The sequence below is a fragment of the Salminus brasiliensis genome, chromosome 7 (genome assembly GCF_030463535.1).
Source record: "Salminus brasiliensis chromosome 7, fSalBra1.hap2, whole genome shotgun sequence".
NCBI lineage: Eukaryota > Metazoa > Chordata > Actinopteri > Characiformes > Bryconidae > Salminus > Salminus brasiliensis.
In genome coordinates this window covers 982,370-999,936 of record NC_132884.1, presented here as the reverse complement: position 1 = coordinate 999,936, position 17,567 = coordinate 982,370, and the positions used below count along the sequence as shown (strand labels likewise).

The window sequence follows — 17,567 nt, the reverse complement described above, 5'->3', positions numbered from 1 at the left end:
CTATTAAAACAGTCGAAAAATGGAGACTTGAGGCCACAGGACATGAGACTTCACCGGACATGAGAAACCGAACAACACCATCGTCACGGTGATGACATAAGCGCTGAAGGTTTCGGCAAAACATCCTACAAACCATCTGCCTACTATGAGCAATGCTCCCCGTGTGCTCACAATGACAGGACAACTTAGCGGTGACTATTAGAGCTCAGCCTTCAGCCTGTGGGCTTCATCTTCCTCACCATCTTCTTCACCATCCATCTTTAAGAGATCTTTAGAGATCTTACCCCGGCTCAGCCACACTCCTGACACCACAGTACTAGTCTGAGCATAGCCACTGTATTCAACAAGCTTCCACAAGAAGGTACACTATATTGACAAAAGTATTGGGACACCTGCTCATTTACTGTTTCTTCTGCAATCAAGGGCATTAAAAAGGTAACTGTTAGTGAGGTCAGGATGTTGGATGATGATCAACCACCCCACCTCATCATCCCCAACTCATCCCATTCAAAAGTATTAGATGGAGCTCCACCATCATTCCAGAGAACACAGTTCCTCCACTGCTCCACAGCTCCTCAATGCTGAGGGGCTTTATACCCCTCTAGCCCACGCCTGACATTAGGCAGCATGGAGCCAATAGGGTCATGATGTTGATCTGCTCCAGAGAGTCCTATTCTATTGGCAGTACTTCTCTACAGGGACTAGACAAGCTGTGTGTGTGCATTTGCACATCTGTGTCAGCAATGGGTGCAGCTTAAAGTAGCTGAATGCATCCATTAGAACGGGGTGTCCACAAACATTTGGACATGTAGTGTAAGCTTCCATTTCGTGTTAGCTTCATTAGCCTTGTAGCTCCAGTGCTGAAACTGAAGAAGCCAAACTTTAGAGGCTGGACTGATCGACTATGTTGAAGTTAATAGGGGGAGGATAAGGGGGCGTGGCCTAAATCGGATCATTTTAACATGTGCAGCTCGCAGAAACCTCCAAGTAGAGTGAGGAAGTGAGGAGTGTGTGTGTGTTGGACTGGAGTGGTGCAGGGTGAAGATGAAAGCACACACACGCTGCCTGTAATTACTGTCAGTGTCTGCAAAAACACATGATTAGAAGGTTTCATCTCTCTCTCTCGCTCTCTCTCGCTCTCACACACACACACACACACACATGCAGACAGATAAATAGACAGACGTACACACAGCTGTTTGACTCACACCTGTAGACACACCTAGATATTAAAGGTGTAATAACACTGACACTGTTACTGATGATAATCATAATCATAATATTTATTATTACAGTAAATAACCATCCATACAAGCAGCTGCTGACTCACACACACACACACACACACACACAAAAACACACACACCTACAGCTGGACTCACCTGCCAGGACTCCGCACAGGTAGATAAGGCCGATACGGGCAGCTCCATGAACCATCTCCAGCGGCACGCCCACCAGCAGCTGCATGGCCATATTTAGACCCAGGTGTTCAATCCTGCCACACACACAGCCAGCAGGGGGCGCTCAGCATTAAACAGCATTAAGAACAGCTACAGCAGAGCTATGTCACCTTTCACTGTGAAAGCGCGACTCAACGCTGTGGGTTTGAAAGGATGTGGGCAATGATTGATCAGGAAGCTCCTACTGGGAAAAGCAAACAAGCTGCTGCTGTTCTCAGAACTACGGACTGACCACCCCAGAGTCCAGACCTCTACATCACGGGTTTGGAAGAAAGCAGAAAACGCTCCCACTTCTACACTTCTAAGGCTGAACTTTAGAGGTGAGGTAAAATCTCCTGCAGATTTCTGAACACTCCCACCACCATGTTTAACAGATGAGGTGGTGCTTTGAATCCTGTGCAGGAGGTGAGGAAAGATCTCTTGCAGGCTTCTGCAGAAACACTGAAAGCGGGGCTGTAATGAAGGTACACTCAAACAGCTGAGATTCGGTTTAGCTGCTGAGCATGCTGTTAGATACCTCTGGTGATCTCTGTGATTGTAAAGGCTGTGGGTTGCATCAGGGTACAATCCAGACAGTAGTCACATGACTGCTGGTGATGTAATGAATTATCAGGCTCTCACTCATCCATATAAATACCAGGGAGTACACACACACAATCACACACACGCAGCTCATCCCGCTCCAAATAAAGCTGTGATTAAAATGTACCCGAGCGGCCTGCTCGCAGACTTTACCCATAAACATCTCCGCAGCTTTAACATCAGGCTTAGTTCTGATGGGGAAACAGAGCAGCTAATCCTTACTAATGAAGGCCCAGCAGAAACCGTGAGGCTAAAATACATTAGTAATCACCCTAGCAACCACCTAATACACCATATCAACCAACTAAGCACACCTAGGACATCATAGCAACCACCTGAAATACAATAGCAGCCATGACAGACCACTTGGAACATCTAAGCAACCACCTAAAATACCTTAGCAACCATCTGGGATGCCAAAGCCACCACCTATAAACACATCAGCAACACTGATGTAACCCACAGAGCCAAGACCTGAGCAACCACCTATGACTGTATCTTAACAACCACCTGAAATACCACAACGACTGCCCCAGCAACCCACGAGGAGCACCTTAGCAACCACCTGAAATACCTTAGCAACTACCTGGGATACCATAGCAAACACATGGAAACACATAATCAACACTATTGCATCCACAGAGCAAGCACTAGGGACACTGTAGCAACTACTTGAAATATCATAGCAACCACCTTAGCAACGACCTGAAAGATGTAATTATACAGAAAATGTTATTAATTATTCAGATATTTATGGCTAATATGCAAATGAGTAATTATTGCACTATTTTACTTGTATTTTTATCTGTCTGTCTGTATTTCAATGTATGAATGGTGAACACAACACCGCTGTGTATCTGCAGGACTGGTACAGTGCATGGTCCTGCTGTCTAAATGTTGAGGTCAGTTAAGGGGCAGTTAGTCCAGGTCTGATCCTGTATTTGATGCAGTGATGTTTCTCTGTTTCCAGCTGCAGGGTGTTGTGTGTGTAGTGTGTGTGTTGCGTACATTCCGGCCGCTGGCTGTGGGATAATTAATCTGACCTTGTCCTCCTTCATATTTCAGGTTCAGGTTGGTTGTGATTGGCCCCTCTGGGCTCCGGTAGATTGTGTTATCTGTCAGTGTGGGAGTGTTACGCCGATGCCTGGCTGGAGACGTGCTAATTCTGGATTTTTATTGACCCTCTGGCACCCAGATCTGTCAGAGCAAGTGTACTGACTCACGCCGCAGCTCTGGGGGAAGGCTTTCCAGCAGGCAGGCAGGCAGGTGAAGGGCAGCGATATGGAGCAGGAGGAGGTGTGCAGATCTGAAGGAGATAGAAAGTGGAGCATCGCTGGAGTTCACAAGAACTCATCTGTGTGTGAAATCAGTCCTCTAGCAACCGCTTCACCTCAGCAGCTCCACAAGGTTACCTGGGATACCTTAACAACTACATAGAAACACCCTATCAACCAGCTAGCAACCACCTGGGATACCATAGCAATATTTTAGCAACAGCATAGCAACCGCTTCATGCAACCCCCACAACAACCACCTGGAACACCCTAGTAACCACTTAGCAACAGCACAGCACCTGGGACAACATAACATCCACTTAACAACACCATAGCAACCACCTATTCATTATGGGACTGATTGCCACTGTGGATAAACGGTCATCTCCGGTTTATGCAAGTGTTGTAATTATATCATTTGGCTGGTGTTGCCATGGAGACGGCAGTGATGAAATTTCAGTCCCAAGTGCCGAGCCAGTGACCTTTGTTTAGTATGAGCAAGGGTGTGTGTACGAGTGTGCGTGTGTGTGTTTGTGTGTTATGTGCTCTATGTCTGCATGTTTTAGTACTGGCACCCTGTTTGTGCATGAATGAAGCTCAGGCTCAGTGGGTTTTAGAGGAGATTACACACTGGGGAACATTAATACAGGAACACGCTAAAGTCCACCGGATCACAGCAGTCTGGTCACCTACGGTCATCTCTCCTGCAGTCAGCGCAGCTGCTGCTCACAGAACTCTCCGGAAAACTGCTGTTTAAAGAGATACACTATACGGACAAAAGAGCTGATTCTGCTTCTGTTGGAGTAACTGTCTCTACTGTCCAGCGAAGAAGACTTTCTACTAGATTCTGGAGGAGCATTGCTGTGAGGATTTAATTGTATTCAGTGACATGAGCACTAGTGAGGTCAGGATGTTGGATGTTGGATGATGTTCACCACCCTACCTCATCATCCCCAACTTGCCAACTCATCCTAAAAGTACTGGATGGAGCTCCACCACCATCATTCCAGAGAACACAGGTCCTCCACTGCTCCACAGCTCCTCAATGCTGGGGGGCTTTATACCCCTCTAGCCCACGCCTGGCATTAGACAGCATGGAGCCAATAGGGTCATGATGTTGATCTGCTCCAGAGAGTCCTATTCTATTGGTCAACCTTATTTATTTTAGTGTGGAAACTGTTGGTAAAAGCCAAATTGTGCTAAACTGTGAACAAGGCTGAGGGGTGGCTGCTAATACTCAGCGACTGCAGCAGATTGAGTCAGATAAAGCTAATCCCAGCTCTATCCCTGCAGAGCTAGCATTCTGTGCCAAAACCACACACTCACAAATAATCTGGGCAGCACAATCACACGGGTCCACCATCTGACCAGAACGGGACACAAATCATAAGACACTGCTGACAAATGCAGGCTCTTCTACTGGAACGACCTACAGTATAAACCTGACCCTGAAAAGCAAGCTGATCTTTAAAGATCTGGACATTTAAACAGACTTTGGTTCAGAAACACACAGAAAATGACATTGCAGGTAATATCAGCTATTCTAAACCTGAAAGGAAGGCAGGTGGTGCTGGTAGTCTCACAGTTAGTGGAATGGAGATCACCTGAGTGCAGTGAATGATGTATGGGTATCAGTCATGGGTGTCATAAATATAGATATAGATAAATAAATAAACATATATATATATATAAATATACATCAAAATATTGTATTTACTTTTTCAAAATAGATCAATCATAGACAATCACTCTCAAATTTCAGACTTAGTAGAGGCTACTGTTGGCCAGCTAGGGCTATCACAGGCTAGTGCTGGCACTCACCCGGCATGCATGAAGATATAGCTGAGGTAGCGCCAGGCCTGAGCTCTGCGCTGAGGGTGATACGGCAGAGGGCTCTTCAGAAAGGATGGAGAGGAGACCTGCAGCACCCAGCGGTCCAGCTGCAGCCCATAATACACAAACACCACCATCTGAGGGAGCAAACACAGCAGCAGAGCTTAGCTGGAGCCATTCTAGCCAAACCGGCCACGCTTATGACGGTGTGATCCACCGTTAGAAGTGCAGTCCAAGCCACAGGTCCGTTGGAAGGAACCAGAAATGACTGGGAACTGGTGGAGGCCAGGATGGCTGCAGGGTTTGTGATTCGTTCAGAATCAGCGCTCACGCTCTCTTCACGCCAGCCTTACCTCTGCGATGGTGATGGCCAGGATGAGCCATGGTGGTGGGCAGTAGGTGTAGCTGTCGAAGTACCACTTGCGGTCCACCTCCCTGGGAAGAGTCTCGTAGGCCACATGTCTGACGAGTCTCTGGGAGAGGCCCAGTCCCACCTCCTCCCTCAGGCTGGAGTTCTTCAGCTGCCGGCTGCCCTGCAGGATTGCCCGCCGGAAGCTGTTGGAGCGCTTGTTGCTCATCTGAGGATCAAAGGGAAAAATTTGCATGTATTACCAAAGAGGTAAAAACTGGTCATTTGTCACTAGTGCGACTTTTTAATCATGTTGTATGAAGCTGTTTGGTTTTCCTTGATATGGGCTCTTTAATATCTACAGCCAACTGTCTGTCAGGACTCCTGCTGATGAATTCCCCTAAAGCCTCAGCAGGAGGCGTGAGTCAGTTTTACAGGAGCTGTTCCTGGAATACCGCTTAAAAACATTGAGGTATTCCTGGGAACTGTTTTATGGGAACTCTTTTTGAGCCCTAAGCATTCCTGGATTCCTGGCGGATTCTTCTGCATCTGCTGTCCCCCATTCACTCCCTCATTCCCCCTCTCTTTGTCCTCTAACAGCCGTATGTGTGTAGCCGTGTGATCCTCCTTTTCTCCGTCACGACGATGCCACGGAAATCCTTCTGCCATCACTTAGCAACCGCTTACAGATTCCACACACATCTCCGAGACTCCGAGCAGCTGGGTGACAGAGTGGGTGTGTCAGGGAAAGACAGAGGGAGAGAGTAAAAAGTGAATTTGTGAATGTGTGTGCGTGTATTTGTCACCTTGTGGGACCTAGATCCCCCCAGGATGATGCAAATATGAGCCTGGTGGGGATGTGGAGGTGTCTGTCTGCTCTCTATGAGGAAACCTAAAGGGCTGGAAGATGTCAAAGAGGGCAGAGCTCATGTTTTGGTAGCTGAGGTAAAGGTCAGGGCTGGGCTGTTTGCATTGACTGATGTTTTGGGGACTTTAGAGTTCATCTGAAGAGTCTGACACTTGCTGTTAACCACAAAAACCTGCACATGTAGAACCTAAAAAGGGGAACTTCACCAATCTTTCAAAATTCTCATAAATTGGGGGTTCGGTGTGAAACTGAGCTTCACTGTAGAGAAACTGACCCACTCTGATCTCTCTACAGTGGAGGTGACCGACGTCGCCATGACTACAACACAGATACAGCCCATAATTCATTTCCTATCCAAACCCACCAGTGCAGCTACACGAGTCTTCTGAGTTTTATATGGGATGATGATGATGATGATGATGATGATGATGATGAAGGTAAAATAGTGGAGAATCTCAACTAATGCAGTTCTCTTTAGGGACTACTTTCTGTAGCCGCACTACACCCTGCAGCATGTATCCCTCCACCATTTTAATGATCTGATTTTAAAAGCAGGTTCTAGAGCCGAACTCTTCTCAGAACTCTGGTAGAACAGTGTCTCAGGCATCAGGCAGCGTCTTCATCACCATTAGGTGAAGAACTTTCTGTGAGGAGCTTTTATTAGAGCTTCAGACGTCTGCTTCACTTCACCTCCACTGTAGAACCACAGCTCTGACTGGGGGAGGTTATCTAGAACCTCCACTGTAGAACAGCTCTGACTGGGGGAGCTTATCTAGAACCCAGCGTTTCACACTAAACTTAAACTTGCTTTCTAAATCTCTTACTGTGCCACTCTCTCTCTCTCTCTCTCTCTTTCTCTCTCTCTTTTCTGTTTTCTATTGTGACAACCAAATAGATGTGTTCACAGCAGGTTCTCTGTACAGGACAATAGTGACCCCATGCCTCACACACACACAGAGGCATAAACACACAGACCCCCTGCTGCATGCTCCTCATTCCTCCGTCCCACTTTCAGTCGCTCACCCCCAATCAATAGTCACATGACCTAGGCTTGACCAATGGTACTCATTGTTCAGATCTGGACCTACACTGGAACCTACAATATATCTGGTGTGAGAGTTAGTGAGAGAGAGAGAGAGAGAGAGAGGGAGAGGGAGAGAGAGAGAGGGAGAGAGAGAGAGAGAGAGAGAGAGAGGGGAAGAGAGAGAGAGAGAGAGAGAGAGAGAGATAGGGAGAGAGAGAGAGAGAGGGAGAGAGGGAGAGAGATAGGGAGAGAGAGAGAGAGAGAGATAGGGAGGGAGAGAGAGAGAGAGAGAGAGAGAGAGGGAGAGAGATAGGGAGAGAGAGAGAGGGAGAGAGGGAGAGAGATAGGGAGAGAGAGAGAGAGATAGGGAGAGAGAGAGAGAGAGAGAGAGAGAGAGAGATAGGGAGAGAGAGAGAGAGAGAGAGAGAGAGAGAGAGGGAGAGAGAGAGAGAGAGAGAGATAGGGAGAGAGAGAGAGAGAGAGAGAGAGAGAGAGAGGGAGAGAGAGAGGGAGAGAGAGAGGCTGTGTGTGGGGGGGTGAACATATTTTCCCACAGATTTGACGGAATTCTAACGTCATTTGTAGACTGTGCAGAGAGCATTATGGGTAATGTAGTCAGAACTCACCAAGTTAACAAAGTCTTGGTAGCAGATTTTCCCATCTGCATTCCCGTCCGCCAGCGCCAGCAGAACCTCCAGCTTGTGTGGGTCCAGCTCGGAGCCATGGGCCTCCAGCAGGTCCCGGAAACGCTCCGTACTGATGAATCCCGAACTCTCCGGATCATACTGCACGAGAGCAGAAAACACACGGCTTAGTTAAACAGACTGATGAGAGGGTCACACTTCTGAAACTCACGGTCTTATAGGGGAATTCCACCATAATTCAGTGTTTGAGACAAGCATCCATAACCATGAGGGAGCCTTTAGAGGTTCAGACGTCTGGCTCCATTCAGCACCACTGTGAACAGTTCTGACTTGGTGAGTTTCTCTAGAATTGAGCGTTTCACACCAAACCCCCCAAACCCCCCAAACCCCCACCCAGACTGACCTTCTCTCTTTACCCGTTTAAAGGGTTTGTGAGATTCCTCTTTAATATTATTAACACTGTGTGACTGGGGGGGGGGGGGGGGGGGGTTATATAGTGTGTGTGTTATTTCAATAACAGTCTCCGGCCCGCAGGACTCTCAGCACTGCATATGCTGAGAGCTGAGATTAAGGCTGGGATTAATATTTCATATTTAATATGTGTGTAATTCTGTGGAACACTGGGTTAAGCACAGATGACCAATACACAGCACCCCCGCAGCTAACCCAGCCGTGTGGAAGCAGGATCACAGAGAAAAGAGTATTAACTCATGAATATTCAATAAACAGTCAAATCAGACAGCAATGAAATCCTCACATTAGAGTCGCTGTCTCACACACACACACACACACACACACACACACACGCACGGACACGCGCATCCAGGAGCCCTAGAGTTCACACAGCTGGAAGAGTGTGTGTGCTGTTACAATAATTAGTGTCAGGAAGGCACAGCTTTAACACTCTTAACCTTTAACCTTTCGTCTGCCAAACACTCAGAGGGTCAGAGAGCAATGGCCCTAATCAGGGAGCAGAGTGAGGACGCCATACACACACACACACACATCTCACACTGAGACACACACGTTAGTGATGGCAGAGCTATAAAGATGGGTATAGAGATGGGTACGGATGTAAAAGGGTATGGATGGGTATGGGTATAGATGTGGATGGGTATATATGAATATGGATGGGTACAGATGAGTTTAGGTGTAGATGTGTATGTATGCTATAGATGGGTATGGCTGTCAATCTATATAGACTTATGGATAGTGATGGTATAGATATGTATAGATGGGTATAGTTATGGATGGGTACAGATAGTTATGGATAGCTGAGATAAAAATGAATGTAGATTGATAAGAATGAATATAGATGGTATTAGTGGGCATAGATGAGGATGGTATAGATGGATAGGTATAGATAGGTATGGGTAGGTATGGATAAGAATACGAATGTGTATAGATAGGTATAGATAGGTATGGGTAGGTATGGATAAGAATACGAATGTGTATAGATAGGTATAGATAGGTAAATGTAGGTATACATAGGTAAAGATAGATTTAGATAGATAGTGATAGATATGGATAGGTATGGATGGGTATGCATGGGTAAAGATAGGTATAGATAGGTATGGATGGTTATAGATAGGTATGGATAGGTGTGGGTGGATATGGATGGTTATAGATAGGTATGGATGGGTATGGATGGTTATAGATAGGTATGGATAGGTATGGATGGTTATAGATAGGTATGGATGGTTATAGATAGGTATGGACAGGTATGGATAGGTATGGATAGTTATAGATAGGTATGGATGGGTATGGATGGTTATAGATATGTATGGATGGGTATGGATAGTTATAGATAGGTATGGATAGTTATAGATAGGTATGGATGGGTATGGATGGTTATAGATAGGTATGGATGGGTATGGATAGTTATAGATAGGTATGGATAGTTATAGATAGGTATGGATGGGTATGGATAGTTATGGATAGGTATGGATAGGTATGGATAGTTATAGATAGGTATGGATAGTTATAGATAGGTATGGAAGGGTATGGATAGTTATAGATAGGTATGGATGGGTATGGATGGTTATAGATAGGTATGGATAGTTATAGATAGGTATGGATAGTTATAGATAGGTATGGATGGGTATGGATAGTTATAGATAGGTATGGATGGGTATGGATGTTATAGATAGGTATGGATGGGTATGGATAGTTATAGATAGGTATGGATAGTTATAGATAGGTATGGATAGGTATAGATGGTTATAGATAGGTATGGATAGTTATAGATAGGTATGGATAGTTATAGATAGGTATGGATAGGTATGGATAGTTATAGATAGGTATGGATAGTTATAGATAGGTATGGAAAGGTATGGGTGGGTATGGATGGTTATAGATAGGTATGGATAGTTATAGATAGGTATGGATGGGTATGGATGGTTATAGATAGGTATGGATGGGTATGGATAGTTATAGATAGGTATGGATAGTTATAGATAGGTATGGATGGGTATGGATGGTTATAGATAGGTATGGATGGGTACAGATAGTTATAGATAGGTATGGATAGTTATAGATAGGTATGGATAGGTATGGATGGTTATAGATAGGTATGGATAGTTATAGATAGGTATGGATGGGTATGGATGGTTATAGATAGGTATGGAAAGGTATGGGTGGGTATGGATGGTTGTAGATAGGTACAGATAGATAAAGATGCATGGGTATGGGTATGCAAGGAGTTTGGATGAATATTGGTACAAATAGATGTAAATAAAAATAGGTATGAATGTGTATACACACTAGTATTGGTCAATACTCAAAATATTAAATATTTGAATTCATGAAAATACACACACACACACACACACATAATCAACTAAGCTGACACACTCCATGTAAACTAAATCCAGCCACACACATATCACAACCGACCCCCCTCCACACACACACACACACACACACACACACACACACACACACTCAGTTCTGACCCACCTTCTCCTGAAGCAGCTCAGCCAGTTTCTGTCTGGCGTTGATCGACTCTCCAAACGTTTTCATCCTAACCTTTACTCTCCACACACACACTCACACACACACTCACACTGCATCTGACCGCAACAGGCAGGGACTTATCTCCCCACATGAGGATTTACAGTTCAATACACACACACACACACACACACACACCAAACTCCACCCTCAGTCTGTTTAGCCTACATTTCTCAGCACACACACACACACACTCACATAATTTCGGCATCAAGATGGTCTTGATGGAAGTGTCTCTTGGTGCTGAAATTGTGTGTGTGTGTGTGTGTGTGTGTGTGTGTGTGTGTGTGAACAGGGTGAACCTCAACAATAGAGCCAGAACGCCAATTTCATGCAAGGTTTGCTCACACCCCCTCCCAATTAGGTCTCAACACACACACATACACACACACACTCTCTATTTCTCTCTCTCTCTCTCTCTCTCTCTCACACACACACACACACACACACACACACAGGCACTCCCTCTCTCTCTCTCTCTCACACATACACACACTATGATACACTGAATGAGCTCTAATTTCTGTTCTGCTCACACTGATGTAAGATTCTGTAAATAACACTGTTACCTTCTGTTGGGTCAAACAATGGCATTATGATTCACCACACACACACACACACACACACACACACACATATATGCAAATCACCCGCTCCCACAATCCAAGCTGCTCTAAGATCCAAATTAATCCTTAAATAATAGAACTGAAAGAGTGAGAGAGAGAGAGCGAGAGAGAGAGAGAGAGAGAGAGAGAGAGAGAGAAGGAGTGAGAGTAAGTGTGAGAGAGAGAGAGAGAGAGAGAGAGAGAGAGAGAATTAAGGACAGGGTGGTCTAGTCCTCATTTTCATAAAGCTGCATGATAAGACGTGGTGTGTGTGTGTGAGAGAAAGAGAGAGAGAGAGAGAGAGAGAGATTTAAAATAGAGGCTTGCAACCATAAACTACAGATAAACAAACAAACAAACAAACAAACTACTACAATTCTCATTACTGCTACAACAACAGCCACTAAAATAAGAAACACAAATCCAGGAAACATTAGCCATATGCTACTGCCTTTAACACACATACACACACACACACACACACACACACACACTCATACTCACACTTACATATACCATATGTGGCTGTTATACAGACTGCAGGGGGGAGAGAGATCAAATCAGTCATCACTGACCTCTGATCTGCTGCTAATATAGCTGATAGTCTGCCAACACACACACACACACACACACACACATAGACACTAACATATGGACGCTCATAACCGTGGGTGATTGTGAACAGCAGTGTTTACAGTCTGTTTACACACCGTTTACATTCTGTTTACACACCATTTACCTTATGTTTACAGTCTGTTTACATTCTGTTTACACACGATTTACATTCTGTTTACACACCATTTACCTTATGTTTACAGTCTGTTTACATTCTGTTTACACACGATTTACATTCTGTTTACACACCATTTACCTTATGTTTACAGTCTGTTTACATTCTGTTTACAGTCTGTTTACACACTGTTTACATTATGTTTACAGTCTGTTTACATTCTGTTTACAGTCTGTTTACACACTGTTTACATTATGTTTACAGTCTGTTTACATTCTGTTTACACACTGTTTACATTCTGTTTACAGTCTGTTTACACTCTATTTACATACTCTTTAAATTCTGTTTACACTATTTATACTCTGTTTAGTTGAGTCGGGTGTGTTAGAGCACAAAACACTACAACACACTGTGTGTGTGTGTGTGTGTGTTTGTGTATGCGTAAGGAAATGCCATTCTCAGAGTTTAGTATGATTAGCTTAGCAGACAGCAGCCTTGCATGAACTATGACACACACACACACACACACACACACACACACACACAAACACACACGTTTAGTATGGAGAGAGGGGAGAGGATGTATTTGTTTGGGTTTGGGCTTTTTAGGGACTGTAGTTTTTGTGGGCGGGGCTTTGGAGGGGACATTAGCAAACTTCTGCCTTTATGAGGGCAGTGAAATCGTCCGGAGTTAGAGTGCTGTGCTTGCATGTGTGGAGTGATGCCTCACCCTTTTCAGCTGTCTGTAGTTACAGCCTGTCAGACTGCTCATTAAACAGCTGACCAGTGTGTGTATGTGTGTGTCTCCCACCACACACCAGCCTCCAATTAGAGCGTCTGATTAAAAGCTGCACACAAACCCCTCTCTTCACACACTCCAGCTTTACCACTCACACTCAACACAGCAGAAACACATCACAACTTACCCTCCAGGCCTGAGGGGGGCACTGTTTGGTAAATTCACACACACTCTACAGTACACTCCTGACCACCATCACATCTACAGTACACTCCTGATCCACCATCACATCTACAGTACACTCCTGACCCACAATCACATCTACAGTACACTCCTGACTGACCCACCATCACATCTACAGCACAATCCTGACCCATCGTCACATCTACTGTACACTCCTGACCCACCTTCACATCTACAGTACACTCCTGACCCACCATCACATCTACAGTACACTCCTGACCACCATCACATCTACAGCACACTCCTGACCCATCATCACATCTACAGCACACTCCTGACCACCATCACATCTACAGCACACTCCTGACCCACCATCACATCTACAGAACACTCCTGACCCACCATCACATCTACAGCACACTCCTGACTGACCCATCATCACATCTACAGCACACTCCTGACTGACCCACCATCACATCTACAGTACACTTCTGACCCCATCACATCCACAGTACACTTCTGACCCACCATCACATCTACAGTACACTCCTGACTCCATCACATCTACAGTACACTCCTGACTGACCCACCATCACATCTACAGCACACTCCTGACCCACCATCACATCTACAGTACACTCCTGACCCACCATCACATCTACAGCACACTCCTGACTGACCCACCATCACATCTACAGCACACTCCTGACTGACCCACCATCACATCTACAGTACACTCCTGACTGACCCACCATCACATCTACAGTACACTCCTACTGACCAACCATCACATCTACAGTACACTTCTGACCCCATCACATCTACAGTACACTCCTGACCCACCATCACATCTACAGCACACTCCTGACCCACCATCACAACTACAGCACACTCCTGACCCACCATCACATCTACAGTACACTCCTGACCCACCATCACATCTACAGTACACTCCTGACTGACCCACATCACATCTACAGTACACTCCTGACACACCATCACATCTACAGTACACTCCTGACACACCATCACATCTACAGTACACTCCTAACTGACCCACATCACATCTACAGTACACTTCTGACCCACCATCACATCTACAGTACACTCCTGACTGACCCACCATCACATCTACAGTACACTTCTGACTGACCCACCATCACATCTACAGTACACTCCTGACCCACCATCACATCTACAGTACACTCCTGACTGACCCACCATCACATCTACAGTACACTCCTGACCCACCATCACATCTACAGTACACTACAGTACAGTGATCAATCATCTCGTCTTAATTGTTTTTATTTATATTGAAATGACGGATCTTAGCAGTTGACCACACAGCTGCGACCAGGTGGCATGTGGTGGGCGACCAAATTAAAAAACAGAGAGAGCTTTAATTTGCAGCTCTGGGTTGTGCTCTCGTGCAGCAGATGTACTACGGGAGACCATTGTAGCGGCTCAACGTCAACCCCGAGGCCCTCCGGCAGAGGAGAGAGCCAGGGCCTGCTCCCCAGAGGCTGGGGTCACGGTGAAGGTTAGCTCACATCCACCCTGCCTGTAATTCTCCTTTCTTATGGAAATGGTGGGTTGGTTGAGTGGCAGCTGGAAGGGCTCCGGGGCTGACCTGTTGATCTGCTTATTAATACGTCTCATTATAAACCCCCTCTTTCTTCACCTTTACCTCCTAACTCCTTTCTTACTCCTTCACAGAAGCTGAACACTGCTCTACAGCTTAACACCAGATCACTGTTTTCCAATGTCAAAAACTCTCAAATCTTATCAAACTGTCTGGGGTAATCGGTCCGAGGAAGGCAGTGATCCAGATGAAATTTCAGAATAAATTACCCCATAGCCGTTCAGAAAATGAGCTGAGATCAGATTAAGCTCTATCCAAAAAATAAGGGGGGAGCGGAAGATAAATTGATTAATATACACTGATGATGGGACACTTAATAAACACACTCAGGTGAAGCAGCCGTCTTTCATAAAAACACGGTTTAACCCAGTAAAAATGTAATATGAAATACCAGTAATAACATAAATAATGAATATTGGTTATAAAACTGGTATAACTATAATAAATATAATAATAAATATAATCTATAAAAGTGCATTTCCTGAATGAAAATATGTGGTCACTAGGGTGAAGCAGTTTTTGCTAGTGGTTGGTATGAAGTTGCTAAGTGGTGGCTAGGGGGGTTTAAGTAGTTGCTGTGGTATCTCTGGTATCCCTGAGCAAAGGCTTTGCTAAATGGTTGCCATGGATTTGATAAAGCCTGGGTTATACCTAAAGGACCCACCATCACATCTACAGGGTACTCCTGACCCATTATCACATCTACAGTGTACTCCTGACCCATCTTCACATCTACAGTACACTCCTGACCCATCTTCACATCTACAGTACGCTCCTGACTGACCATCACATCTACAGTACACTCCTGACCCATCTTCACATCTACAGTACACTCCTGACCCACCATCACATCTACAGTACACTCCTGACCACCATAACATCTACAGTACACTCCTGACCCATCTTCACATCTACAGTACACTCCTGACCCACCATCACATCTACAGTACACTCCTGACCCACCATCACATCTACAGTCCACTCCTGACCCATCATCACATCTACAGTCCACTCCTGACCCATCATCACATCTACAGTACACTCCTGACCCACCATCACATCTACAGTCCACTCCTGACCCATCATCACATCTACAGTCCACTCCTGACCCATCATCACATCTACAGTACGCTCCTGACCCTCCATCACATCTACAGTAGTATTTGGACCAATATAGGGGTGTTCTGTGTGTGTGTGTTTGTGTGTGTGTGTGAGTGTGTGTGTGTGAGTGTGTGTAATGCCATATCAAACAGAATCTGCTCTTTGAGTCTCTCGCTCCAGAAGGCAGCCCACACAGAAAGCTGAAAGAGGCTCAGAGAACCCAATCTCAGAGGAGATCTCTCACTCAGCAGAAACACCACAATACTCAACACATCACTGCTATCGACACTTCCCACCGCCTAGTAATCCCCCGACAAAGACTCCAATCGAACCAGCGAGGGGGTTCTACATAACCCGTAGCCCAGCCGGCTGACCAGAGTGGGCCAGCAGAGCCTTCTGGGAACACTCTGACCGGTCTGCTGATCACTGACCACTCACTGCAGGCTGCAGAATGCACAGAAGGTCAGCGATGGTCTTCATTGTAATTGTGTCAGTGCTGTTCAATGAATCCATGACACGCGTGTCCACTGTAGACAATACTGACCCACACACAGCAGGGGGGCGCTGTAGCGCAACCATCATTATACATTTTAGTTCATGCGCCGTTGGTGGTCTGACCTTCGTTGGACCTGGTTTTGATCCTTGGATATATATATATATATATATATATTTTATTTTTTTTTTATTATTGTGTGTATATGTGTGTCCAAATGTTTGTGGACACCCCTTCTAATGAACACATTTAGCTACTTTATGCTGCACCCATTGCTGACACAGATGTGCAAATACACACACAGCTTGTCTAGTCCCTGTAGAGAAGAAGTACTGCCAATAGAATAGGACTCTCTGGAACAGATCAACATCATGACCCTATCGGCTCCATGCTGCCTAATGCCAAGTGTGGGCTAGAGGGGTATAAAGCCCCCCAGCATTGAGGAGCTGTGGAGCAGTGGAAGAGCTGTGTTCTCTGGAATGATGGTGGAGGAGCTCCATCTAATTTGTTTTGGGATGAGTTGGGGATGAGTTGGGGAGTTGGGGGTGAGTTGGGGATGAGTTGGGGGTGAGGTGGGGTGGAGATCGTCCTGATGTCAGTCTTTGGTCTGTTTTTTGTCATCATCTCTAAAGAACAACTTTTGTAAAGAGGAGAAAAACATCTAATTAGCATAAACCAGGAGGAGCGTTTGGGCTGATTTCTGATCCCAGAGCTACTAAACACACACACACACACACACACACACACACTCCTGCTGGCACTGTGCCAAACCCACATACCCCAGGGAGACAACATCACATGGGACAGACGGTACACATTCATCAGCGAGAGAAAGAGAGAGGGACAGAGAGAGTGAGAAGAGAGGGAGAGAGGGAGAGGATCCCAAAGCTGCCTTTCATCATTTTGGTAACAGATGTTACTTTTTTTAAACACTAATAAACCAAACTGAATAGGAATCTAGGAGAAACACACACACACACAGTTGGGGGCAGATCGGTGTGTGATGGCTGAACCCTTTAAAACGC

The 17,567-nt window shown here is 45.4% G+C and overlaps 1 protein-coding gene across 3 annotated transcripts in view; it reads right to left on the bottom strand.

Moving 5' to 3' along the window:
- Window positions 1-17,567, bottom strand: part of rhbdl3 (rhomboid, veinlet-like 3 (Drosophila)) — a 35,611-nt gene that overhangs the window by 7,428 nt on the left and 10,616 nt on the right. For 2 of the 3 annotated variants that reach the window (XM_072683307.1, XM_072683308.1), the window contains 4 exons: window positions 8,017-8,175; window positions 5,503-5,727; window positions 5,138-5,286; window positions 1,383-1,495 (listed from right to left, as the gene is read on the bottom strand). In XM_072683307.1, coding sequence (XP_072539408.1) covers window positions 1,383-1,495; window positions 5,138-5,286; window positions 5,503-5,727; window positions 8,017-8,175 — 646 coding nt within the window. Of the gene's footprint in view, window positions 1-1,382; window positions 1,496-5,137; window positions 5,287-5,502; window positions 5,728-8,016; window positions 8,176-10,992; window positions 11,708-17,567 lie in introns of those variants that run through there. The other variant, XM_072683309.1, reaches the window with a different exon arrangement.